The 26,903-nt window shown below is 51.9% G+C and overlaps 1 protein-coding gene across 1 annotated transcript; it reads left to right on the forward strand.

Annotated features, from left to right (window-relative positions):
• The first annotated feature begins 1,591 nt into the window (after positions 1 to 1,591).
• Positions 1,592 to 26,523, forward strand: LOC128056344 (myelin and lymphocyte protein). The gene is made up of 4 exons (XM_052649101.1): positions 1,592 to 1,754; positions 20,426 to 20,593; positions 22,044 to 22,169; positions 25,972 to 26,523. The coding sequence occupies exons 1-4, from the start codon at positions 1,662 to 1,664 to the stop codon at positions 26,044 to 26,046; spliced, it is 462 nt and encodes a 153-aa protein (XP_052505061.1). The 5' UTR covers positions 1,592 to 1,661; the 3' UTR covers positions 26,047 to 26,523.
• Positions 26,524 to 26,903: the final 380 nt, after the last annotated feature.

A 26,903-nucleotide genomic window follows, 5' to 3' on the forward strand; every position in this document is an offset into this window, starting at 1 on the left:
AGTTTTTGTGCCAGCACCGTACTATTTTAATGACTAGCTTTGTAGTATAGTCTGAAGTCAGGATGAGTGATTCCTCCAGCTCTGTTCTTTCTCAAGATTACTTTGGTTATTTAGGGTCTTTTGTGTTTTAGTACACATTTTAAAATGATTTGCCCTAGTTCTGCAAAAAATGTCATTAGTATTTTGTTAGGGGTTGTATTGAATCTTTAACAATATTAATACTTTCAATTCATGTTGGCAAGAATGTGAAGAAAAGAGAACCCCCGTACACTGTTGGTGGGAATGGAAATTGATGATGCAGCCACTTTGGAAAATAGTATGGAGGTTCTCAATATACTAAAATTGGAACTATCATCTGACCCAGCAATTTCACACCTGGGTATATGTCCGAGAAAACCAAACCACTCCTCTGGAAAGATACAGGCACCCTGATGTTCACAGCAGCATTATTTTCAATCGCCAAGATATAGAAGCAGCCTAAATGTCCATCGACAGATGAATGGATAAAGAAGCTGTGAGATACACACACACACACACACACACACACACACACACACACAATGGAATACTACTAAATCATAAAAAAGAAAAAAACCTTGCCATTTGCAGCAACATGGATGGACTTGGAGGGCGTTAGACTAAATGGCACGTCAGACAGAGAAAGGCAAATGCTGTGTGATATTCATATATGAGGTCTAGAACTATACAACAAACTAGTTAATATAATAAAAAAAGAAGCAGACTCATAGATGCAGCTTTCGAGTGTGTGGGTTTTATGCAAGGGGCACAGAGGCAGTGGGGACTGTCAGCCGTCACCAGTCAAGAGGCCCAATTGCCCTCCATGTGGCCTGGGCATGTCCTTCTCCACTCCGAGCCTGCAGGTGGGGTGACACCCGCTGGAAAGGCTCCTGGAGATTAAATGAGGTCACGTGGGCAAAAGGCCCAGCGGGGCTGGGCACTTAGCAGGCCCTCAGCAGTGCTGGCTCCCTCCACGGTCCAAGATTCAAGGCAGGTGTGATTGCCTAATCCATCGCCCAGCAGTTCCGGCGCCGAGTGGTGCGGAGCGGGGTGGTGCAGAGTTCCAGGCTCCAGGCTCTGAGGGCGCAGGGAGAAGGCATGGGTGACCGTACCTGGTCTCAGCAGTCCCTGCAAGGCAGGGAACTAGTCCCACGGTGAACTTGGATGCATATTAACGCACCCGGCAGGAAGATAAAAGAGCCCCAACTTAAGAACAGTTTGCACCATGCTGATCCAAGAGATGCCACGGTGCCTGCGGGGTTTGGGGAGCCAACTGTTGATGGTGATCACTCTTAAGAAATGCCGATCACCTGCAAAGAGTGTGAAGCGCCTCACCGAGGCTTCCGATGGAAGGTGGCGCCCAGACGTGGGGCTCAGGAGTCAAACCCCAGTCTCAACCTTGGAGTGTTTCAGGGCTGTGCCCATGACGCTGGGCAGGGCCCTTGGGGCGCGCCCCACGGTTTCGGGCGGGGACCGGGCGGCGGCGGCCGGGACTCCTCCCTCTTCGGCCAGGGCGCCCCTGCTCTTAACCCGCGCGCGGGGGCGCCCGGGCCACTGGGCTCCGCGGAGCAAGAGAGCGGCCCGCGCAGAGTCAGAGCAGCGCTCGTCCCGTCCGGTTCCGAGGCCGTCGCCAGCCCGCCAGCATGGCCCCCTCAGCGGCGTCGGGCGTCAGCAGCCTGCCTAGCGGTTTCGCTGTCTTCACCACCTTCCCGGACCTGCTCTTCATTTTTGAATTTGTGAGTGTCTGGCGCGCCTGGCGCCGGCGCGGGCGCCGGGAAAGGCAGGTCGGGATGGGTCGTGGAGTGCGCTCTCCTCTGCTGCAAGCCGTGAGGGTCCCGGAGCCTCTGGTAGCCGCAGGAGGAAAGGCTCTCCCCAGCCCCTACCCCGCGATGCTACTTTGGCCCCTTCAAGCCCACGATAAACCGTCTCCGAGATTTGGGTGGAAAAACCAAACTCGCAACACGGATCAAATGTCGGAAGCTGGCCCGGGTCCACTGGGAGCGCACCGGGTCCAAAGCTGCGCTCCCAACCTGCTTCCCATGGGCTTATTGGCGATCGGCGTCCTTGTAGATGCACCCGGTTCTCCCCAGGGTTAGGATTTTGTTTTAAAGTTTAAAAATCAGCAAAAGACACCTGCATATTACCAAGCGAAGGGTGGAGATGGGGTTAATGTCATAGGAGGAGCCGAATCTGGGTTATTTTCCCTTGAACGTTTCTGGTGAGTGAAGGAATTGGCCACCACTTTGATCTGGAAATAACACAACAGGCTGTGACTGCTCTGCCACTCATTGTGCTCATTGTGGAGTGTGGGGGAAGGAAGAGGGACCTGAAAGCTGGGCCCTGCCTTGGCTGACCTTGAGCATCCAAGGACTTCTGCACCTGCTGTTGGTCCCTCCTTACACTGGAGCCCCAACCGGAGGCTGTGGGAAAGCGCTTCCTCCTCAGGGTTCCTGGAAAGTGCTCTCTGTGGCGAGGCTTCAGATCACCCTCAGCCTAAACTCCCCAGGGTGCCAGGCCCTCACCTGGCAAGGGAAGGGCTGTACTTCTTTCCTGAGTGTGGTTCCATGAGCCAGGAGACTCCTGTGCCTGCACCCCCACCGCAGTAGTGGCTGCCTGGAGAGTCAGCTGGTAAAGAAAACATCCAACCTGTTTAAAAATGGGACCTCAGCTTCTTACCTCCTGCTCGGCTGGGGAAGGCATGAACAGCAAACCCAGCAAGTTCTGTTACCCACGTAGGGTAGAGGGGGAGCACCTGTGGGGAGAGGGCTGAAGGGGTCGAGGTTGCCTGGTGGCGCCGTATCACTGAACTTGAGCCCAAACCTGCGTGTATACAGAGCAACTTTAAATCCTGGGGCTAGCCAGAATCCAGGAAGGGACGTCTAGAAGAAGCTCTAGACACCTGTAATCTCAGCCACACCATTTGTAGGTGGCGACACCCAGTCCCAAAGTGGAAGGGGTTTGCATTTACTGGAAAATTCCTTCCCCAGATGGCTCGTCTCTGTGCTTCCATTCAGCACTTAGCCTGAAAATGAGCATGTATAGTAAGCAATAGGTTGTTCCTTCAGAGGCTACTGTATTTACGCGACAGAATTTGTTGATTGTAAGTGACGAAGGCTAAAGGTGAGGTGTGTGATGGGGCAGAAAGATTTTTAAGCCACAGAAGGACTTGCTAGTATCTCTTGAGTTGCCCTAATGAATTGTTCACTCTGCCTTTGTAGCTGTTTGGGAAGCATTATAACAAGAAGCATAAGAAAATGCGTTGAGAATTCCTTGGTGGTCCAGTGGTTAAGAATACACCCTTCTACTTCCAGGGGCCAGAGTTCAATCCCTGATCAGGGAACTAAGATGCCACAAGCCATACAGCATGGGTAAATAAATAAATTTTTAAAAAATGTGTTCACTGGGCTTCATACAAAAGACTCTGGGACACCTTCCTCCTCTTGCCCTGACTTGAGTAGGTGTGTGAGCATGCAGTATTCATAATAGTCAACCAGTGGGAACAGCCCAAATGTCCCATCAACAGGTGAACAGATAAACGCATAGTGATATTCCATGCAGTGGAATATTACTCGACCGTAGAAAAGAATGAAGTACTGGTACAGGGTGATAAACCTGAAAACACTATGCTAAGTAAAACAGCCAGATACAAAAGGTCACGTAGTATTTGGTTCCACTTATAGGAAATGTCCAGAATGGGTAGATCTCTAGAGACAGAGCGCAAATTGGTGGTTTGCCAGGGGCTGAGAGGAGAGAGAAATGGGGAGCAACCGAATGGGTATGGAGTCTCCTTTGGGGGTGATGAAAATGTTCTGAAGTTAGATCGAGGTGGTGAGTGCACAACTTCGTGAAGGTATTAAATGCTATTGAACAGGTCAATTTTAAATGGTTAGTTTTCTGTTGTGCCAACTTCATTTTCACTTTTTAAAAGTTGAAAACTATTTCAAAAATGACAGAAAAGTATACATACTTTAATAGGCATTCATGTAACTATCACTCAACTTTGTTATATCTTAATATTTTTCCTTATTTACTCTCAGTAGTAAGGAAATAGAGCTTTCAGATGACATCTAAACCACCTGGATATTCTGCTATCATCTTACTCTCTTCCCTTCAGCCTCAGGACCACCACTGGGCTGAACATGTGTTCAATGTTAGACTTTTACTGCACCCCTAACTATTTATGATTACACCTGTGTGGTTTCATATTTTCCCGCTTTATAGAAAGGATGGCACACATCCTTCTTCAACATGGGTTTCATACAACCTTGTTCTGAGGTTTATACACACTGACACTCTTTATTTGGTCTTTTATTGATGGACTTTTGGGCAATTTCCAAATGTGATACAGCAGACGGCACTGCCAAAGAACATTCTTGTGTTTGCTCCTGTACTTTGGGGAATTTCTTTCAAGAACACAAAGAGATTTGACTCACTGGGTCATAGCGATTGCACACCCTCATTTTCCCAAATGTTAGCACACTGATGTCCAAAATGGTTACTCCAACTCATAAGTGGGGTTACCAGGAAGCTGATGGAGCTTAATTAAGCTCTGGACCCCTTCTTGCTCAGGCCCCTTCCAAGACTCTGGCTGACTTCGCATTCCTTTAGAAAGAAGGTCTCCATACTGTATAACCCTCCTGACTCCCACCAGCAGCTTATGAAAGTCCCCATTGTGCTTCATCTTGCCTCACTTGGTAGAGTCAGACTTCGTAATTTTCTGCAAGTCCAATGGGTGTGAAAGGCTTGATTATTTTTTAAATCTGTGGTCAAGCAAGTTGTTGATTACTCACAGTCCATATTCTCATGCTTGACCTCCCAATAGCCTGGGAGGTGCTGCAGTAAAATTTTCTGCCTCCAGGTCTGCAGGGTGGAGCTCTGCTGAGCTCCCCCAAACCAGGAAACTGCCCAGGAGCAGGGAAGGGTGGTAGCTTGGGTGGAGCAAGGCAGCTCTTCCCTAGGCCTGCACCCCTACCCTTGGGCTCCTGAGCTCTGAAGGCTGTGGCAGACCCTGTCTCCATAAGCACCCCAGAGCCACAAGGCCCTGCTGCTGCAGCAGGCAGCGGGTCACAGGTGTACACCCCCCTCCAGGCACAGGTGGAATGTCAAATGTCCCCCTCCCTCAACAGCTCCCAGGGCTGTGCTCTGGCCTGTTCCCCCTCACCCACCCGAGAGAATTTTTCCTTTTGGAGCCAAGGCTCTGGTTTCCCTTTCCCCGCCCCACCACCGCCCTCGCCTAAGCCAGGGGCTTCATGATACTGGGACATGTTCGGAAAACAGGATGTTAACATAGAATGCTTTTGTCTCAAGCTCCAGCCAGGGTCCCCAAAGGAAACTTCTTTCACAAAGTGTTGAGAGGGACACCTCCCTTTCAGAACTTTTGGAGGGGTTGCCTGAGAACAGGTTATGTAATCATCTTTAACCCAACTCCTTCCTCCGCAGCCTGCTGGAGGCAGCACCGCTGACAGCTTGGCCAGACGTTGAGAGAGAACATTTGTTTGGAGAGTGTGCTGGGGGTGCCACCCACCTCTCAGGGACACTGCTGCCCCCCACCCCCGCCTGCACACCTCAGGAGCCCGAGGGCTCAGAGAAGGTCAAGTGATGAGGGGCAAAGCCTGTAGTGTGCAGTTTTAGGGAGTGAAGGTGGGGAATCACCTGGAATCATTGGCAGTGTCGACGCTTACAGTGAACTGAACATGTGCTATGCTTAAGCTTAGTCGCTCAGTCATGTCGACTCTTTGCTACCCCACGGACCCGCCAAGTTCCTCTGCCCATGGGATTCTCCAGGCAAGAATACTGGAGTGGGTTCCCATGCCCTTCTCCAGGGGATCTTCCCAACCCAGGTCTCCCGCATTGCAGGGAAGCCTGAACAGAGTAGTTATTGACACTAAAGTGAGACTTTCAGGGACCCAAAGTGACTGGGGGCTTTTTATTATTTGACGGTGACCAGAAAAGTCCTAGGACCTCCCTGGTAGCTCAGCTGTTAAAGAATCCGCCTGCAATGCAGGAGTCCCCCGTTTTATCCCTGGGTCAGGAAGATCCCCTGGAGAAGGGATAGGCTGCCCACTCCAGTATTCCCAGGCTCCTTGATGGCTCAGATGGTAAAGAATCCACATGCAATGCAGGAGATCTGAGTTCGATCCCTGGGTTGGGAAGATCCCCTGGAGGAGGGCATGGCAACCTACTCCAGTGTTCTTGCCTGGAGAATCCCCATGGACAGAGGAGCCTAATGGGCTACAGTCCATAGGGTCTCAAAGAGTTGGACACGACTAAGCACAGCAGAGAAAAGTCCTGGCACTTACCCTAGAGCTTCACCTGTCTGGGGAAAGGCTGAACCACAGAATGGGAACTAGATAGTGGGGGTGGGGTGGGGGCAGGATGATAAAGCAGTTTTCTTTTTTTTTTTCCCTTTATTTATTTATTTATTTATTTTTATTTACTTTGTGCCTTCTGGCTTTTATTTTATTTATTTTATTTTTTTTTAATTTTAAAATCTTTAATTCTTACATGTGTTCCCAAACATGAACCCCCCTCCCACCTCCCTCCCCATAACATCTCTGTGGGTCATCCCCATGCACCAGCCCCAAGCATGCTGTATCCTGCGTCAGACATAGACTGGCAATTCATTTCTTACATGATAGTATACATGATAGAATGCCATTCTCCCAAATCATCCCACCCTCTCCCTCTCCCTCTGAGTCCAAAAGTCCATTATACACAGCTGTGTCTTTTTCCTGTCTTGCATACAGGGTCGTCATTGCCATCTTTCTAAATTCCATATATATGTGTTAGTATACTGTATTGGTGTTTTTCTTTCTGGCTTACTTCACTCTGTAGAATCGGCTCCAGTTTCATCCATCTCATCAGAACTGAATCAAATGAATTCTTTTTAACGGCTGAGTAATACTCCATTGTGTATATGTACCACAGCTTTCTTATCCATTCATCCGCTGATGGACATCTAGGTTGTTTCCATGTCCTAAAGCAGTTTTCTAATGGAAGGCATTCTGGCTCCACGGGGAAGGCAGCCTGGAGACCCCTAGGGGATAAGAGCTGTAGAATCCCAGAAACCTAGAGTTTCTAGAGCTGGGGGAAAAATAGGCTCAGAGAGGGGAGGCACTCGCTTGGGAACTCCATCTCCAGGATGGGCCTCCTTGCAGTGACAGCAGGACCTGAATTCACCCCAACACCCATGACAAACTTTTGCCTACAGGAAATGGGATCATTCTGCCCACCTGGCAGCCCTGGGTGAGGCCTGGTTCCTTCTTCTCCCCCAGCTCCCCCAGAGGGTGAAGGGACAGTTTGGAGATCTTGGGGAGCCCACACCCGCCAAGGCCTTGTTGCTACAAACACCCTGGAGGCTCTGAGCTGCTAGCTCCTGGGCAGGTCCAAGAGTCTGCATGTGATACCACTGCGTGGCCCCCAGTGACCCAGCTGGGTCTGGAGTGGTCCTTGGGAGGCCAGTCTACACCCTGAATGTTTAAGGTGGGGACAGTGAAAGGCTTGGGCGGGGAGCCGGGTGCCCTGAGGTTCCCCTGGGTTCCTGGCAAGCACCTCTCTGCTCCTGGGTTAATTTTCTGTTACCCCAGCCACCTCCCCTCCAGTCACCAGAGAGTGGGGCCCGGCCCTGCTGGCCAGTGCTGGCCAGCCTGGCTTCCCCGACTGTGCCCTCTGTCTCCCGGCCCTGAGTCTCTCCGCTGTTGCAGGCCCCTGCCCGCAGCTATTGAGGGCACATCTGGGTTTCCACCTTTCTTCTTCTCTAAAGGGAGGGGTGGTAGAAGTCTCTCGGGGGTTTGTCCTTGGAGCTGAGGTAACCTTGACTTTTCAAAGTTTTCAAGAACGGGAAGGCTCCTTTGATCAGGAAGCAGTGACTCTGAGCTGTCTTCTGGAAAATGCTCAGGGTGAAGATGTGGCTTAGCTCCCAGACCTGTGCGTGCATGTATCATCATGGCCAAGCCACCTTGACAGAGATTACTTTTAAGTCGTCCATAAGTCACCCCCACGTCAGTGCTGATGGGGCCCCCTTCTCTGTCTGAGTGCTGTCAGAAGAGAGGAGGCAGGTTCCAGACACCCCTGCAAAGGCACAGCTCACACGCAGGGTCAGGCTGGCTATTTGTACCCACAACCTCCATGCCCCCCGCCCCCTCCCCCCGGCTGCCAGAGAGCATGGAGGAGGGTCACACTGCCTGCCCAGGCTAACTCTGTGCGCTGTAGGAATGGCTCGGCTCTTTTTTTAAATTGAAGAACAGTTGATTTGCAGTGTCGTGCCAATCTCTACTGTACAGCAAAGTGACTCAGGTTTACACGTGTATACATTCTGTTTCTATTTATTTATTTTAATTTGTTTATTTTTAATTGAAGGGTAATTGCCTTACGGTATTGCAGTGGTTTCTACCAAACATCAATATGAATCAACCGAAGGTTTGCATTCTGTTTTTCGTATTCTTTTCCATTATGGTGTATCCCAGGAGATTGGATATAGTTCCCTGTACTATACAGGAGAACCTTGTTGTTCATCCATTCTAAATGCAGACGTTTGTAATCTACTAACCGCAAACTCCCAGTCCGTCCCTTGCCTTCCTCCTCTCACCTTTGGAAACAAGTCTGATCACTGTGTCTGTGAGTCTGTTTCTGTTTTGTAGCTGGGTTCATTTGTACCATATTTTAAGTTCCATGTGTAAGCGATATCAGAGCTTCCCAGGCGCTGCTAGTGGTAAAGAACCTGCCTGCCAATGCTGAAAACATATGTTCAATCCCTGGGTCAGGAAGATCCCCTGGAAGGGGGCACAGCAACCCACTCCAGTCTTCTTGCCTGGAGAATCCCATGGACAGAGGAGCCTGGCAGGCTACAGTCCGTAGTGTGCCAAAGAGTCGGACACGACTAAAGCGGCTTAGCATGCATGAATCGACTTAGCTCACACGCACATACGTGGTATCGTGTGGAATTTGTCTTTCTCTTTCTGACCTCCTTCACTTAGTATGCGATTCTCTAGTTCCATCCATGTTGCTACAAATGGCGTTATTTTGTGCTTTCATATAGCTGAGTAATATTCCGTTGTATCTGTGTGGCGTGTCTTCTTTATCCAAGGGCTTTGCTCTGCACTCAGGACACATTGTCTGGGGGAAGGGCTGGTATGGGGACTGGGCCACCTGGGGCCGGCCTCAAGGTGGGATGGGGCCAGTCTGCACCTAGCTGGGGGCTGGCTCTTTCTGGATTCAGTGCTGAACCCCAGCTTCCACCCCTCATACAAGCCTAGCTGGGCTTCCTCCTGGCTCTCACTTGGGACGTGGTCTTGGTGCTTTGGACCAGGGCCCTTGGGGTTAGGCATTCAAGAGATACCCCAGAGGGTGCTCTTTCTGGATGCTGAGGGATGTGAGGACAGCAAGTGACACCCCTGGGCCCTGAGGCACTGCCTTGAGGAGACGTGGGCCAGCTCCTCACAGCTTCCAGACTGTCCCACGGCGCGTAGGGCGGGGCCCTGGCGCTCTGTGCATCATGGGATTCTGACTTGCCTCCTGCATCCTGGCGGGAAGTGGTGGCTCCTGGTAGCTTCCGGGCAGGCAGTCTCTAGTGGTGTAACTAGTTCTGAGGGTAGTGTAGCAGCCTTGGCTCTCCGCCTCGATTCCCAGGCCCCCTGTCCGTCCCTTGTTGTTGTTCAGTTCCGGAGCCGTGTCCCGCTCTTTGCGACCCCATGGCGCAGCGCGTCAGTCCTCCCTGTCCCTCACCATCTCCCCGAGTTCGCCCAAGTTCATGTCCATTGCATCCGTGATGCCATCTGACCACCTCATCCTCTGCCACCCTCTTCTCCTTTTGCCTTCAGTCTTTCCCAGCATCAGGGTCTTTTCCAATGAGTCCAGGTGGCCAAAGTGTTGAAGCTTTGTCTTCAGCATCAGTCCTTCCATGAGTATTCAGGGTTGATTTCCCTCAGGGTTGACTGGTTTGATCTCCTTGCCGTCCCAGGGACTCTCTCCCTCCCACTATGTGATTGAGCTTCATCTTCAGCATCAGTCCTTCCAATGAGTACTCAGGGTTGATTCCGCTTAGGGCTGACTGGTTTGATCTCCTTGCCGTCCCAGGGACTCTCTCCCTCCCACTATGTGACTGAGCTACGTCTTCAGCATCAGTCCTTCCATGAGGATTCAGGGTTGGTTTCCCTCAGGGTTGACTGGTTTGATCTCCTTGCTGTACCAGGGACTCTGTCCCTCCCACTCTGTGATTGAGCTTTGTCTTCAGCATCAGTCCTTCCAATGAATACTCAGAGTTGATTCCCCTTAGGGCTGACTGGTTTGATCTCCTTGCCATCCAGGGGACTCTGTCCCTCCCACTGTGTGATCAATATTGCACTCACACTGGGGCAGAACGACCCGTGCTGAATCATTTTAATACACCAAGGTCCTAGGACCTAAAAACATCTGTAGGAGCTAGAAGAAAAGCTGTCACACAGTGATGGGCAGTGGGAAGAAGGGCCACAGAGCCAGTCTCAGCTGACCTGAAATTCCACACTGGAGCCTTGGTTCCTATTAGAATGCAGTCGGGCTAGGAGGGGAGGGGCAAGAAGAGAGGAGCAGGAAGGAGGGGGAGAAGTACCCCCTCATGCTTATGACCAGTGCCGTGGAGAGAGAAGGGTTCTGGGAAGGAGGAGCTTTCCCTGCAACCCCCAGGAGGAGGGACTCTGGCCTGGACAGGGGCCGACAGTCCACACTCATCCTGTCAACATCACTGCAGACCTGAACTCACAGCCTGTCTCTGAATCCCAAACCTCTCTCCATCTCCTCACCAACAGACTCAAGGCCCCTGGGTCCTGGCCTCACCCTCAGATTAGAGGGGCCAGAGTGCATGCATGCTGTTCATGTGGCTCATGGGGGTCTCAGGGCAGGGATCCTGAAGGGGTTTGCCATCTCTCCTCCAGTGGACACATTCTGTCAGCCCTCTCCACCATGACCCGCCCATCCTGGGTGGCCCCAGGGCCATGGCTTAGTTTCATTGAGTTAGACAAAGCTGTGGTCCATGTGATTAGATTGACTAGTTTTCTGTGATTATGGTTTCAGTGTGTCTGCCCTCTGATGCCCTCTTGCAACACCTACCATCTTACTTGGGTTTCTCTTACCTTAGACGTGGGGTACCTCGTCACGGCTGCTCCAGCAAAGCACAGCCGCTGCTCCTTACCTTGGACGAGGGGTATCTCCTCACAGCCACCCTCCTGACCTTGGACATGAGGTTACTCCTCTTGGCCGCTGCCCCTGGCCTTGGGCGGGGGGTAGATTCTCTCGGCCGCTCCTGCACTGTCACAGCCTGGCACTCTTGGCCGCTGCCCCTGACCTCAGACGTGGGAGAGCTCCTCTTGGCCGCCCCCCTGACCTCGGATGTGGGGTAGCTCCTCTTGGCCACCACCCCTGACCTCAGATGTGGGGTAGCTCCTTTCGGCCACGCTTCTGTGAGGATACTGAAAGAGGAACTCCCCAGGTTGGTAGGTGCCCAATATGCTACTGGAGATCAGTGGAGAAATAACTCCAGAAAGAATGAAAGGATGGAGCCAAAGCAAAAACAATACCCAGTTGTGGATGTGACTGGTGATAGAAGCAAGATCCGATGCTGTAAAAAAAAGATTGCATAGGAACCTGGAATGTTAGGTCCATGAATCAAGGCAAATTGGAAGTGGTCAAACAGGAGATGGCAAGAGTGAACATCGACATTCTAGGAATCAGCGAACTGAAATGGACTGGAATGGGTGAATTTAACTCAGATGACCATTATATCTACTACTGTGGGCAAGAATCCCTTAGAAGAAATGGAGTAACCATCACGGTCAACAAAAGAGTCCGAAATGCAGTACTTGGATGCAATCTCAAAAACTACAGAATGATCCCTGTTCGTTTCCAAGGCAAACCATTCAATATCACAGTAATCTAAGTCTATGCCCCAACCAGTAATGCTGAAGAAGCTGAAATTGAACGGTTCTATGAAGACCTACAAGACCTTTTAGAACTAACACCCAAAAAAGATGTCCTTTTCATTATAGGGGACTGGAATGCAAAAGTAGGAAGTCAAGAAACACCTGGAGTAACAGGCAAATTTGGCCTTGGAATACGGAATGAAGCAGGGCAAAGGCTAATAGAGAGTTTTGCCAAGAGAACGCACTGGTCATAGCAAACACCCTCTTCCAACAACACAAGAGAAGACTCTACACATGGACATCACCAGATGGTCAACACTGAAATCAGATTGATTATATTCTTTACAGCCAAAGATGGAGAAGCTCTATACAGTCAGCAAAAACAAGACCGGGAGCTGACTGTGGCTCAGATCATGAACTCCTTATTGCCAAATTCAGACTTAAATTGAAGAAAGTAGGGGAAACCACTGGACCATTCAGGTATGACCTAAATCAAATCCCTTATGATTATACAGTGGAAGTGAGAAATAGATTTAAGGGCCTAGATCTGATAGATAGAGTGCCTGATGAACTATGGATGGAGGTTCATGACACTGTACAGGAGACAGGGATCAAGACCGTCCCCATGGAAAAGAAACGCAAAAAAGCAAAATGGCTGCCTGGGGAAGCCTTACAAATAGCTGTGATAAGAAGAGAAGTGAAAAGCAAAGGAGAAAAGGAAAGATATAAGCATCTGAATGCAGAGTTCCAAAGAATAGCAAGGAGAGATAAGAAAGACTTCCTCAGTGATCAATGCAAAGAAATAGAGGAAAACAACAGAATGGGAAAGACTAGAGATCTCTTCAAGAAAATGAGAGATACCAAGGGAACATTTCATGCAAAGATGGGCTTGATAAAGGACAGAAATGGTATGGACCTAACAGAAGCAGAAGATATTAAGAAGAGGTGGCAAGAATACACAGAACAACTGTACAAAAAAAGATCTTCATGACCAAGATAATCACGAAGGTGTGATCACTCACCTAGAGCCAGACATCCTGAAATGTGAAGTCAAGTGGGCCTTAGAAAGTATCACTATGAACAAAGCTAGTGGAGGTGATGGAATTCCAGTTGAGCTATTTCAAATCCTGAAAGATGATGCTGTGAAAGTGCTGCACTCAATATGCCAGCACATTTGGAAAACTCAGCAGTGGCCACAGGACTGGAAAAGGTCAGTTTTCATTCCAATTCCAAAGAAAGGCAATGCCAAAGAATGCTCAAACTACCACACAATTGCACTCATCTCACACACTAGTAAAGTAATGTTCAAAATTCTCCAAGCCAGGCTTCAGCAATACGTGAACCATGAACTTGCAGATGTTCAAGCTGGTTTTAGAAAAGGCAGAGGAACCAGAGATCAAATTGCCAACATCCGCTGGATCAGCGAAAAAGCGAGAGAGTTCCAGAAAACCATCTATTTCTGCTTTATTGAGTATGCCAAAGCCTTTGACTGTGTGGATCACAATAAACTGTGGAAAATTCTGAAAGAGATGGGAATACCAGAGCACCTGACCTCCCTCTTGAGAAAACTATATGCATGTCAGGAAGGAACAGTTAGAACTGGACATGGAACAACAGACTGGTTCCAAATAGGAAAAGGAGTACGTCAAGGCTGTATATTGTCACCCTGCTTATTTAACTTATATGCAGAGTACATCATGAGAAACGCTGGACTGGATGAAGCACAAGTTGGAATCAAGATTGCTGGGAGAAATATCAATAACCTCAGATATGCAGATGACACCACCCTTATGGCAGAAAGTGAAGAGGAACTAAAAAGCCTCTTGATGAGAGAGGAGAGTGAAAAAGTTGGCTTAAAGCTCAACATTCAGAAAACGAAGATCATGGCATCTGGTCCCATCACTTCATGGCAAATAAATGGGGAAACAGTGGAAATAGTGTCAGACTTTATTTTTTTGGGCTCCAAAATCACTGTAGATGGTGATTGCAGCCATGAAATTAAAAGACACTTACTCCTTGGAAGGAAAGTTATGACCAACCTAGATAGCATATTCAAAAGCAGAGACATTACTTTGTCAACAGAGGTCCATCTAGTCAAGGCTATGGTTTTTCCAGTGGTCGTGTATGGATGTGAGAACTGGACTGTGAAGAAAGCTCAGTGCCAAAGAATTGATGCTTTTGAACTGTGGTGTTGTAGAAGACTCTTGAGAGTCCCTTGGACTGCAAGGAGATCCAACCAGCCCATTCTGAAGATCAGTCCTGGGTGTTCTTTGGAAGGAATGATGCTAGAGCTGAAACTCCAGTACTTTGGCCACCTCATGCGAAGAGTTGACTCATTGGAAAATACCCTGATGCTGGGAGGGATTGGGGGCAGGAGGAGAAGGGGACAACAGAGGATGAGATGGCTGGATGGCATCACTGAGTCGATGGACATGAGTCTGAGTGAACTCCGGGAGTTGGTGATGGACAGGGAGGTCTGGCGTGCTGCAGTTCATGAGGTTGCAGAGAGTCAGACACGACTGAGCAACTGAACTGAACGGAACTGAGTGCATGCATGTACGCTCAGTTGTGTCCAACTCTTTATGACGCCATGGAGTGTAGCCCGCCAGCCTCCTCTGCCATGGAATTCTCCAGGCAAGAATATTGGAGTGGGTTACCACGTCCTTCTCTAGAGGATCTTCCCAACCCAGGGATCGAACCCGAGTCTCCTGCATCTCTTGCATTGGCAGCTGGATTCTTTACCACTTGAGCCACCTGGGAAGCAAAAGGGACTCTATCTAAGTCTATATTGGGAGGGTGATGTCATAATGGGTCCCCCAGAAAGAACAAGCCTACTGACAAAGGGGCCACAAGGGCAGAGCACCTGGTAAGTAAACTGAGTCACGAAGCCTTAGCACTACTCCTAGTGTTCCCCGTGGGAATAGCCTCAGAGGCCAGAGTTCTCAGTTGGTAGAGGAGGAGAGGGTCCCCACACAGTGAATCTCTGACCTGCCCCCAGACACCTCCATAGGGTCAGAGGAGGGGACCTTGTGCAAATTTCTGGGCGCTGCCCCTGTCCTGGGCAGCGGTGCTTAGCTGGACCTCTTCACTGGGGTCCCGACACTTTCCCCAGGACCTGCCTCTGCCCTCGGTGGCCCCAGAGCTGCTCAGGTGGGGCTTGGACGAGAGAGGACAGGAAGGGAGAGGCGGGCCCCAGGTGCTAGTGTAGCTTTGAGTAAAGTCTGCCTCCTTGGCCGGACCTGCCCTCAGCGCAGTGTCTGCTAAATGCACGAGTGAATGACTGAATGAGTGGGTGACTGAGTACGTGAGCAGATGAAAGAAGGCTTTCCTTAGACTTGCTGGAGCCCACACCCTTGTGTGGAGGGGCTCATATCAGAACTAGTGCTTGCTTCCTGCTCGCTCTGCCTTTCAGAACCGGAAGAGGCCCCAGCCTCGCTCTCAGACCCGTTTTCTTGGGTCCTGGGGAAGTCCTCAGTGCTCTGCCCTCCCTTTCCGTGCTTCCTCCTGCCGTCTGATGCTCCCGTCCTCCTGACTTGGTGACTGTTCCCTTCTCTGCAGCTGCTGTTGCTGTTCAGTTGCTTGGTCGTGTCTGACTCTGCGACCCCATGGCCTGCAGCACACCAGGACTCCATGTCCTTCACCATCTCCCTGAGTTTGCTCAGACTCATGTCCTTTGAGTCGGTGATGCCATCCCACCATCTCATCCTCTGTCATCCCCTTCTCCACCTGCCTTCGATCTTTCCCAGCATCAGGGTCTTTTCCAATGAGTCAGGTCTTTGCATCAGGTGGCCAAACTGTTCTTCTAGTTCATCCTTAGTCAGCCTCTACACACGTGCACACGCACACACACACACGCACACACGCACACCTGCACACACACGCACACGTGCACACACACACACACAGGAAAATGCCCTCAACTTTACCTCATGGAATGATTGCTCTTTTCAGTCAACCAAGACTTAGAGCTGGGACTGCTGCTTCGCCAGGAACCTGGTTTCTCTGCAGGTCAGGCCACCCTCACAGGCCTGCCTGGCGTCACAGTGACCCTTGACTGCCAAAAGAGCTCAGTGAGCACAGACACTTCCAGAAACACGAGCTGGAGCTGCTGTTCCTGGGAGAGCACCTGAGGGCTTGGGGGTCCCGGCTGGCTGTGTTCTGTAGCCAGTTCCCTGTAACCCTCCAGAGTTAGAGGCACAGGCTCCTGTCCACACATGCCTTCAGGACCACCCCCTACCCTGGGAGCTTGGGAATTCTGACCCTGAGCCCCTGGAAACCACGCTGTGTGTCTGAACAACCTTGCATAGGACATCCTCTTTGGGAAACGTCTTGCCTTGTTATTGGAAGAGTGCCTGCTCGTGGTGGCCTTGACAGAGTAAAATGGAACCCCAGAAAAATATTCAAAGAATTTGAGCAATTCTGCCTTGTCCTCAGTGAACCGAGTCCTGCAGTAAAAACACTGGACGATTGTGGACCCGGAGCTCTCGGCCTTGCACAAGCGAAGGAGGCGGTCTGCCAGTCTCAAGAATGTGCCGATGGAATCCTTTTCCCTCTCTTGTAACCAAAGCTCATTGTTTGAAGGAAGGCTTTCTCATCTTTCTATGTCCTTTCTGTTCCCTTTTGCAGAAGCAGACAAATTTCCCCCAACTTTTGATTTCTGGGAGATGGTAAGGTTTTCTCTTTTCGATGCTTTTGGAATTTTAATTTTAAAATTCTGGGTCCCAGCGAGGTCTAGCGGAGATAAGTGCATGTTGCCATCCTGACTGACTGGGGTTTGCACGTGGCTACAGGCGAGGCTTCCCCCCATCATATGACAGTCGTGACAGGGAGTATCCAGAGCACTTAGTGTGCGCTGCTCCTGCAGGTATAGACCCATTTCACCCCAGCCCCATGGGGTGGGACCTGCTGCTATCACTGTTTTTCAGATAGGGACCAGAGAGGAAGGAATTAGCCCAGAGACAACCAGTTGCCAGCAAAATGTGGCAGAGCTGATTGGAACTCAGTAATTCTGAAATCTACACCCTTAACCACCTTCGCCTGCCTCCTCTTGATTAATTCAGAAATGAAAAGACAGAGGACTTCTCTGGTGGTCCAGTAGTTGGGACTCTGAGCTCCTGATGCAGGGGCCACAGGCACTGGGGTTTTGAAGGTGACCCAGGCAGGTTTGATCCCTGGTCAGAGAACTAAGATCCCGCATGCTTTGCAGCGTGGCAAAAAAAATAAAAGAGAGAGAGAGAGAAAGGACCTACTCTGAGTTCACATGAGAGCCTTCCCTAAGACCACCTTCTGAAGAAATTTTATTCACAAAAATAATTTGATGGGGGTGAACATCCAATAAAAACTTCTTGGCAATTTTTTGTCTAGTTTTGTAGAACGCCCTTGGCTCTTACAGCTCAGCATCTAAAACCAGACAGAGTAGAAGATGGCAGTTTCCAGTCCTAGAACACCAGGGTGGCTCAGATCCCCAGCTCCACTCCGTTCACACACACAGGCTACGTCCTTGCGTCCAGAGGACACCCAAGGAGGAGTGACTCCCACGTTCAGGGCAAAACAGGGATGGAAGCTTAAGAAGAGGAAAGGAAACTTCGCACTGGAGCCACTTGGGAACTGGAGTGGCATCTTGGCCAGCATTGCTAGACACTAGAGACAGAAGCCATTTCTTCTGGTTTGACAAGAGTTACCGGAACATCATCCATGGACCGACTGTGTTATGGGAACACATTCCAAAGCCTTTGCAAAGAGTTTGGGATGTCTGCTTCTTGTCCTAGAACTCTGCTCCTCTCCTGGGCATGAGACCCAGGCACTGGGGTTTTGAAGGTGACCCAGGCAGTGTAGACTGATGGTTAAGGACCACAGTGCCTTAGGCCAGGCACCACCTCCATTGTTCAGCATGGGGATCTGGGACCCAGAGAGAGCTCAACCCTGGTGACTCTCAGGCCACTCAGCTTAGAGACATTCGTCTGAGACCGCCCCGGCCGGCTTCACCATCCCTGTTACGGAGGATGATGTCCAGGGTGCAGGCCAGGGGTGACAGAGATGACTGGAAGCTGGGGCCATGTCTCCACTGGTGTGACTGACATTTCAGAACCATTGCCTCTCAGCGTGCTTCCTGGGAGCTGGGAGCCCCCTCCGGGTTTTCTTTAGGAGGAGAAGAGCTTGAACCCTCACCTACCCCTTTGCTCTTGACAAATATTTGGCCGGTGGGGTGCTGAGGCCAGGGTGGGGTGGACTCCCTGCCCTGGACGCCTTATCTCCTGGGTGTGGGTGTTCGGCTTGCTCTGTTTGCTCTCTGCAAACGTTGTAGGTGGAGTGTGGCCTGGCACCGGCTCAGCCACATGATTTATGCTGAATCTCGGCTTTCCACTGAGTGGGGCCAGGGAAGCCTTCGAGGTGGCCCAGCAACTCGTGTGGAGGTCACACTGCCTCCAGCCGCAACTTCTCCCACCCCTGTGCCCCAGCCTCTTGCCTTCCTAAGCCATCCTTGCTGCTCCAGCAGCCTCTGGGTCCTGAGGTGTTTGTTCCTCCCCTGGAAAGCCTTGTCCTGACCACTTGGCCAGGCACAGTAAAGAATCTGTCTGCCAGTGCAGGAGAGGTGGAGATGTGGGTTTGATCCCTGGGTCGGGAAGATCTCCTGGAGAAGGAAATGGCAACCCACTCCAGTATTTTTGCCTAGAGAATCCCATGGCAGAGAAGCCTGGCAGGATCACAGAGTCAGACATCACTGAGTGATTTAAAACAAATGAAATCAGCTAAGTCCACCTCCCCCTTCAAACCTCTATTGGGGCCATGTCCCAGTTGGTGCTACTCTGCCCGCTCAGGGCTGGTAATTGTCTTGAGTTGTCACTGACTGACTCGGGGTCTGTATGCCCCAGGCTGCTGGCATCCTGGGTTAGCAGTCTTCCCCCTGCCTGGGTGATGCCAGGCACAGGGCCAGAAGCTTCACATGCATACCCACAGTTTCAGGCAGTTCATACCACCGTAAGTACCATTTGCAGTGGAGGAAGCCGGGGCCTCCTCCAGAGGATTCGGTGGGGAGGCCCTCCCACATTACGTGCTGGCAGGGCCCTGCTCATGTGACGGGCATGCCACATCCACCCTCTTCTCCAAGCCATGCTCTCGTGCCTTCCAAGTCCAAGTCTGTCTCACCCATCAGCACGCTCACATCCTTCTGTCCCTGTTCCTGTGAAAAAGGCCTAGCAGTCTGTTTGATCTTGGAGGCAGTTATGGATGAGTCTACACACACATCTCACCCTGGCAGTCTGAGGGGTTTACCTGATGGACTTTGCTCCACTGATTATTGGAAAGTGTGTCCCACTAGCTCCAGTCACCACTAGAGGAATTTTCTGGTGAGAGCTGCCTGCATCTGACTCACTGGGCCCACCTTGGCTTTGATAACTGCAGATTCTTCACTGCACTGATTTTTCTACCCAGATGTGATGGTCCTCTGGTGCTTCTCAGCTAAGAGTCTCAGAGGACACCTGTGAGGAAGTGCCGCCTCTCACCCAGCAAGCGGGCAGCAGGTTCAGGTAGACAGGGTCGAGGTGTGGCCATGTGCAGTCACACCACAGGGGATGCAGCGCTAGGAGGGGGCCCGTCCTCAACCCTCAGACCCTCAGGAGGATGGTGCCAAGCTCTGCAGCTCCTTGGGCCCTCTGACTGCAAAGCTGCGTGCACCTGTGTCCCAGCCCAGGCCTTTTCTGGCTAGGGACGCTGGGGGAGGCTGAGGTGACCTCACTGGGATGGAAAGGGACAAGGAGAAGGGAAGGCAGGCAGAGACTGCCAGCATGACTGTGCCTTGTCCACAGAGGGAGCTAGACCAGGGCACTGAGGTCATGACCCCTATGTCTGTCCTTATGATCCTGGGGGCTCCCTGACCCTGAGGACGCGAAGCAGGGTGTCTTCTGGATAATGATGGCAAGGAGGGGTGTTCCTCTCATGCCTGTCCTAGGAAACCTGAGATCCAGCTGGCCTGGCACCCCTCCTCCAACAGTCAGAGAACTTCTGAGACTTGGGGATTTCAAGATCAAGTTTTTTATTAAATGCTAATGATACAGTGTGGCTAATTTGTTCAGCCAAGACCAACAGAATCTGCTGCTGACTACCATTTTATAAAAGAAAGAATATTTGGGGGAGTTCCTGGGCAGTCCAGTGGTTAGGACTTGGCACTTTCACTGCTGTGGCCCTGGGTTCAGTCCCTGGCTCACAAACTGCACAGCATAGCCTTCCCCTCGCCTCGACCAGAAGGATATTTTTCTATAAGAAATACTAGGAAAGATATAATCCCTGAATTTGCCCTTTACTGATAAAACTGGATGGTATAAATCCTTTCTAGGGATAACATTTTTAAGTCACATGCACCTTTGTTTCTCCATCTCACAAATGGGTCGGGACCACACTTGGGACACTGTGAGGATGAACTGAGTTAGTATTTGTGAAATGCCCCTGGTTCCCCAGCGTGACCTCGGGGTCTGGCCCTTCTGGTCTGACCGTCGGTCTTGATCTCGCTCCCTCTGCAGGTCTTTGGAGGGCTGGTGTGGATCCTGGTCTCCTCATCCCACGTGCCTATTCCCCTAATCCAGGGCTGGGTCATGTTCGCATCTGTGTTTTGCTTCGTAGCCACCACTGTCCTGGCCTTCTTGTATGTAATTGGCGCCCACGGCAACAGAACATCATGGATCACCCTGGTGAGTCCAGCCCTGCATGTCTGGGGCAGGGGTTAGTGATGGACGCTCTCCCCCGGGAGGCGGGCTTTCCCAGCGCTGGGTGAGGAGCCTGTTGGTGTCTCCTGCCCGCCCTCCAAGGCCGAGCGGCCCACAGCAGCCCGGGGCTCCCGCGGCAGGAGGCTGACTGACGCTGTCCCTGCCTGGGTCTCCAGGGGCTGCTCTGCCTTCTCCTCTGCCATCACCCCTTTTCTGGAAACCAGCAGCCCAACATCCTTCCCTGTCCCTCCCGCACCTGCCAGGGGTCAGTCGCCCTCTCCCACCACCCAGAAGGGCTGGCTTTCGCCTCCGGGGAGGGGCCGGGGCGCCGGGGGTGGGTCCCGCTGCCCAGTGTGAGGCGTGCTCACTGCCCCGCTCCCGTCCCCGCCTCTAACGCGGGGTCACCAGAGAGGAGCCTGGCCGGGGAAGAGGGATGGCCTGTGATCTCCCTTCCGCATGAATTCTGCCTTGAGGGCCGTGAAGAGGGGAAACTGACACCTGGGCCACCTGCCCTGACCTCCTCTGGACGGAAGTGGGGCCGTTAGCCAGGCCTCTTACTCTCCAAAGGCCTGCAGCCTACACTTTAGAAACCCCCTGAAAATTATAACTACTCAAAAGTCTGCTCTAGTGCTTTTTTGCCAAAAAAAAAAAACAACGTATTTACTTGGCCGTGCGGGGCCTCCGCTGCTTTGCTCGGGGCTGCTCCAGTTGGGGTGAGCGGGGCTCTCTCCGTTGCGGTGCCCGGCTCCCCCCTGCAGCGGCTCCTCTGGCTTCCTCTGGCTGCGGCGTACGGGCTCTCGAGCTCAGGCTCCGCAGCTGCCGCGCATGGGCTTAGTTGCCCCGCAGCATGTGAATTCTTCCCAGACCAAGGATCGAGCCGTGTCTCCCGCACTGTCAGGTGGATTCCTGCCCACTGTGCCACCAGGGACATTCCTTTTGTTTTGCTTTTAAACATAACTGGAGCCCCCATCCCTGGTCATCCTTCAAGAAAAAGGCTAACAACAAAACAACAATACGAATGGCCTGAGTCTTTCTTTCTGAATTGAGCACCGAGGCCACATCCAAACTGGGGACTGTGACCACAGCTGAAACTTCTCGGGCCCAGAACTGATTTCTACCAGTTGCAGCGGAAAGGGCCACTCCCCCACCCACGACTAGATCCCACCTCACCGGAAAGCAGTGCCCCTCCTCCATCAAAGTCCTTACTCTGCCTCCAGACTGGTGAGACCGAGCTCAGCCCATTGACCCTGGGCGATCAGTGTCTCTGAGGAGGGGGTGGGGCGGGGTGACAAAGGAAGTGGCAGAGGCTGGTGGAGGTGCCTGGCCCAGGCCAGGCAGGGTCAGGCAGGGTGGACAGGCCCTGCTGGGACCACAGCCGCCGCAGGCCTCCCAGCCGGCCGCCCCATCTCTCTGACGGCTCTTTCTGACCCCGCAGGATGCAGCCTACCACTGTGTCGCCGCCCTGTTTTACTTTGGCGCCTCTGTCCTGGAAGCTCTGGTCACCATCCAGCTGCAAGACGGCTTCTTCTACAAATATTACCATGAAAACATCTCTGCTGTGGTGAGTCCCCAGTCAAGGTGCCCTGTTCCCAGCTCCCACTGCTTGCTGTCACAGGTACTGAGTGGAAGGCTGCCCAGGCCCTCCCTGTTATTTTTTAGTTCACTAGACTTCAATTAAAATAAAACTTCCCCTCATTTCTGAAGAAACAGAGCCCCAGAGGAGGGAACTGGTGCGCCCAGGCTCCCATGACTGCCAGTCAGTGCGCACTGCCCAGGCTGGGCGAGCTTTGAGAAGGCAGGTGGAGGAGGGTGTGTGACCGTGGGGGCCGGGCAGTGTATGAGCTCCTATGGACAGCCTTATTTACCCCCCGAAGCTTCCCAGTGAACAACGGGTGGAACAGGTGCTGGAACCACCTTCCCCCTGTTAGGAGGACAGAAGGGATGAGATTATGTATCTGGGGGGCACCTTGCCTGCAAGTCTCTGAGCTCTGAAGGGAACATCCTCCGCCTGGGAAGCCAGACCCTCTGGCAGGCTGTGAGGTCATAATCTGAATCGTCTTGTTGCTGGAATCGGTCAGGATAATGGGGAATAAGAGAATATATCATTTCATAAAACTCTTTTCCAGAGTTACACATGTGTGGGCTTGCCCCAGTATGCTGACTCGTTATATCAGATACATTTCTAACTGTGGATATTATTTAAAAACCAAGAAAAAGCTTCAGAAACAGCGCTTAGATTTCTAGTGAGCAACCTATGAATTAAGTAAACCCCAAGGTCAGATGTGATGACAGGTCACAAGATGCCCGCCCCAGTGCCAAAGCTGTGCTGCCCCCACCCGTTTGGGGAAAGGCAGGACAGAGGCTGAGAGAAAGCCCACGGGGTGGGCGCCGCTGGGCTCTGGCAAGGGGGTTAGTGCGGGTGCCCTTCCTGCTCCCAGAGGGACGGGTCTCGGGGAGAGTGCCTCGAAGCCTGTCTGCTAGCCTCCAGGGGCCCATCCCCTTCCCTGGAGAAGCCACACACTCCCCTCAGCTCCCAGCTGCTTCCCAGTGCCATAAGCCAGGCCTCCTCATGGTCCCTGGGACCCCCTCAACTGTCCCACAGAGTGGGAGCCTCTCCCATACGGGTGCATCTCCCAAGCTGGCTGGATTCTAAACAGAATCACAGCAGGCTCTCTTTCCCTTGAGAAGAGTCATTCACCTCCTCCGTCACCTTCAGATGACTGTTTCATTGCCCCCGCACTAGAGAAACCACAGGTACCGCCCCCAACCCGACCCCAGAAGCCGTCTCTCTGAATAGACATCAGCCAGGCATCTGACAACCAGTTCTGTAGAATTACTGCGGACAAGGGCAGTGAAACCTAGATGGAATGTGGATAGTGGGCCAGCACTTGACTAGCAATCCGAGTGGGGTGAGTTAATGACCCTGTCCACTGGTCTAATCTCTAGTTGAAAACCGCCGGGCTCTACCACATTCTGACTTTTTTCCTTTCTATCAAAATACAGCATAGATGTCTTGGGTTTTCCTGGCGACTCAGCTGTAAAGAATCTACCTGCCAGTGCAGGACATGTGGGTTTGATCCCTTGGTCAGGAAGATCCCCTGGAGAAGGAAACAGCAACCCACTCCAGTATTCTTGCCTGGGAAACCCCATGGACAGAGGAGCCTGGTGGGCTTCAGTCCATGGGGTCACAAAAGAGTCAGACACGACTTGGCAACTAAATAACAGCACAAATAGGCTTCTTGAGGGGTGAGGACACAGGGGTACAGCTTGATGAATTTCCATAATCCATCCATTATTCATAATTCACAACCCTCCGTGTAACAAACATCCAGACTAAGAAGCAGAACATAACCAGCAGCTCCCAGAAGTCCCCTTCGTGCCCTGCCCAGTCATCGTGCCCCTTCACTCAGGATAAACCCCGTCCTGATGTCTAGCTTCTGGGGCCCACTCCACCTGCTTTGGGTCTTCATGAGCACTGTGTGCCTGCTCCCACGTCTGGCTTCTCTCCCCACATCAGGATGGTGCGGCTGTTCCACACCGCTGGGTGGGGACGTAGAGGTTTGTTCTCTTTGCTGTTTACTGTTCCACTGATGACTACACCAGCATCATCTATCTATCCTTTTCATGACTGATCATGTCCCCATATCTTTGTGAGCTCAGTTGGAGAGCGGTGTGAAGACTCTGGCAAAGTCACGCGGGCAGAATCAGGAATCTAAATGCTGCCTGCGGGCAGATACGCTGGGCTGAACACACCCCCCTCCCCCACCAACCAGGGGAAATATGAGCCCGTTTTCATGTGAAGTCACACCTTTGTATTCAAAATATCAGTTGTGTCCATGCACAGGGAAGGGATCCTGAATACAGGCTCAGGATTTAACCCCAGACCTTGCCCAGACTGTAGACACCTTTCCCACGATCCGGGGTGGGGTGGCGGCGGCGGAGGTGGGGGCAGTCTGAGGATGTGAGAAGGTGTGGCCAGACCCCCTCCCCCACGCGCTGGGCCTTCACGAGCATCTGACCACCCCTCACTCTCTCCGGTGACTCCACACCTTCCTCCAGCGCTCAGCTTCCCCCTCTCTCCCGGGCTGGCAGCAGACAGCCGGCACCAGCGTGATCCGAGGATTGGTGGGAGTTGCCTGAAAGTAGCTGGAAATTTTCTGGAGAAATCTGGTGGTTCTGGGGTCTTAACCGTGGTGGGCAGCAATGGCCGTCGCTCATGGAGAGGGGTTTCTGAGGGTCTGAGTTCACCCACTCCTGGTCCTTGGCTCTCAGTCTCCCCAGTCTGCCGCCTTCCTGCCCCTCTTCTGAGGAGCTCCTGCCGAGGGTCTCTGCTGGGCCTTGAGTCCCCACATGGGACGCTGCTCCTGCCTGATAGGCAGAGGCCTCTTTTGAGGGGCTTCTCACTCATCTGTGACTGCTCCCTTTGGACAGGGTATCTGATTCCCAGATGGATTTTCTTGCCTGGTTATTAAATAACTCAAGTTACTCACTGCCCCTGGCAATGAGGGTGAGGGTTCGCCCAGGTGTGGAGGCAGGGCGAGGGAGGGCACCGTGACTGCTGGTTTTATGAGAATTTTCAAGTCACGGGAGTGCAGCCAGTCGGATGCTGTGCCTGGGTTGGAAACTCTTGACCCTCACACCCAAGGTCACAAGCCAGGTGCAGGTATTTGCTAAGGGGCAGGAAACCTCTGGGGACCAGCCACCCAGAGCTGGGTGATACTCTCCAAGCGAACACAACAGATCGGGGCCTTGAAAGGGCACGGAGTGACCTTTCTGCTGCATTTCCTGGCCTCTGCTCCCAGCAGCTCTCTCAGTAAGCCCCATCCTTTTGCCAAAAGCTCAAAATCCCTCCTCCCCATCTCAGCCCCTCACTTCCCATGGCCTGGCTCCCTCTGAATAAAATTCTGGTCGGGGTCAGAAGATACCCAGGTGTTCAAACTCTCTTGGCCAAGGCCACTAGGATCACAGTGGCGGACTCTGGTCCTACTTGTGTGCAGGAAGGAAGTTTTCCACGAAGAGCAGGACATAATCGCCTGCAATTATCACTGGAGGGGTCTCTGGGGGCCCTCGTTTCTAGTTAGGGAGCACTGACGTGATGACATGTGCAGACAGAGGGTTGACCTTGCACGCCAAGTCCAGTGTGTCATGAGGTCACCTGGAGTCTGTGCTCAGGGCATTCTGGGTCGCACCCGGGCTCCACAGGAGAGCACGTCTGCATGTGTGATGGGAAGCAGTGGCGTCCACATGCTCCAGGGCTGCCGACCCCAAGCACCACGAGAGCAGCCAGCCCAGCATGGACAGCCCATGGCTTTCCGAACTCCCCCCGTGAACAGCCAGTTAATTGTCACTTATCTCGATTGCAGGTGTTTTCATATGTAGCCACTCTGCTGTACGTGGTCCATGCCGTGTTTTCCTTAATCAGATGGAAGTCTTCCTAGAGCAGCAGAACTTTAACTGAACACCAAGAGGGTGTTAACCGATCGGCCGGCCTTCCAACACAACACTTTAGAATGCAGAATGTTCTTGAGAACGGATAAAGAGAGAGGTTTATTCTCCCGTATACCTTCATGTCAGAGTAAGGGGGCTTGCTACGTTTATCCTCCAACTGTTGAGCTATCTTCCCAAGATCGTTTCCTATTTGAAAGGGGGCAGTGGGGTGGGAAGTGAGGACTGACCGTGACACCGGACTGCTGGCCCCTGGACTGGATCGTGAGGACTGCCTACTGGAATTTTCCTCAGGCGCTTCTGAGGGTCCATCTTGCAGCAAGTTTCTCCATCTTCATGGATATTCTGCATCTTCAAGGATAATCTACCCGTTGTGGGGAATAAAAGTCATTCAGCAAATAGTTGCAGATATCCACGGTGGGATGGGATAAACCCTTGAAATACTTTATAAAGTGTCTTTATGTTCAATACTTTTGTGGGAGTGTTTTATTTTTTAATTCTCCAGCATGGGGACACCATCATGTCAGCCTACTTTCTGAGGACTCCTTGGGTTAGATCAAATCTCAGAGGCACCTGCAAAGGGCACTTCAGATGACAGCTGTGTGTGCCTGGCCCCTGCATCTCCAAGAGCCCAGAGAGGGTATCCCATTCTCCCCAGCTAACAGGGAGGTCAGATGGCTTCACTCTTTCTAGAAACTCACCAATCTATCAGCCTGGGGGACCCCTTCTTTTTCCTACAAAACAAAGGGGCCTGTGCTCAATGAGAAAGTCCTTACGCCAAAAGAAAATGGGCAGACGTTTCTTCTCACTCTATACAAAAACTGATCAGAAATTTTCTGGGCAGTATGTT

This window comes from Budorcas taxicolor, chromosome 11, assembly GCF_023091745.1.
Source record: "Budorcas taxicolor isolate Tak-1 chromosome 11, Takin1.1, whole genome shotgun sequence".
Taxonomy (NCBI): Eukaryota; Metazoa; Chordata; class Mammalia; order Artiodactyla; family Bovidae; genus Budorcas; species Budorcas taxicolor.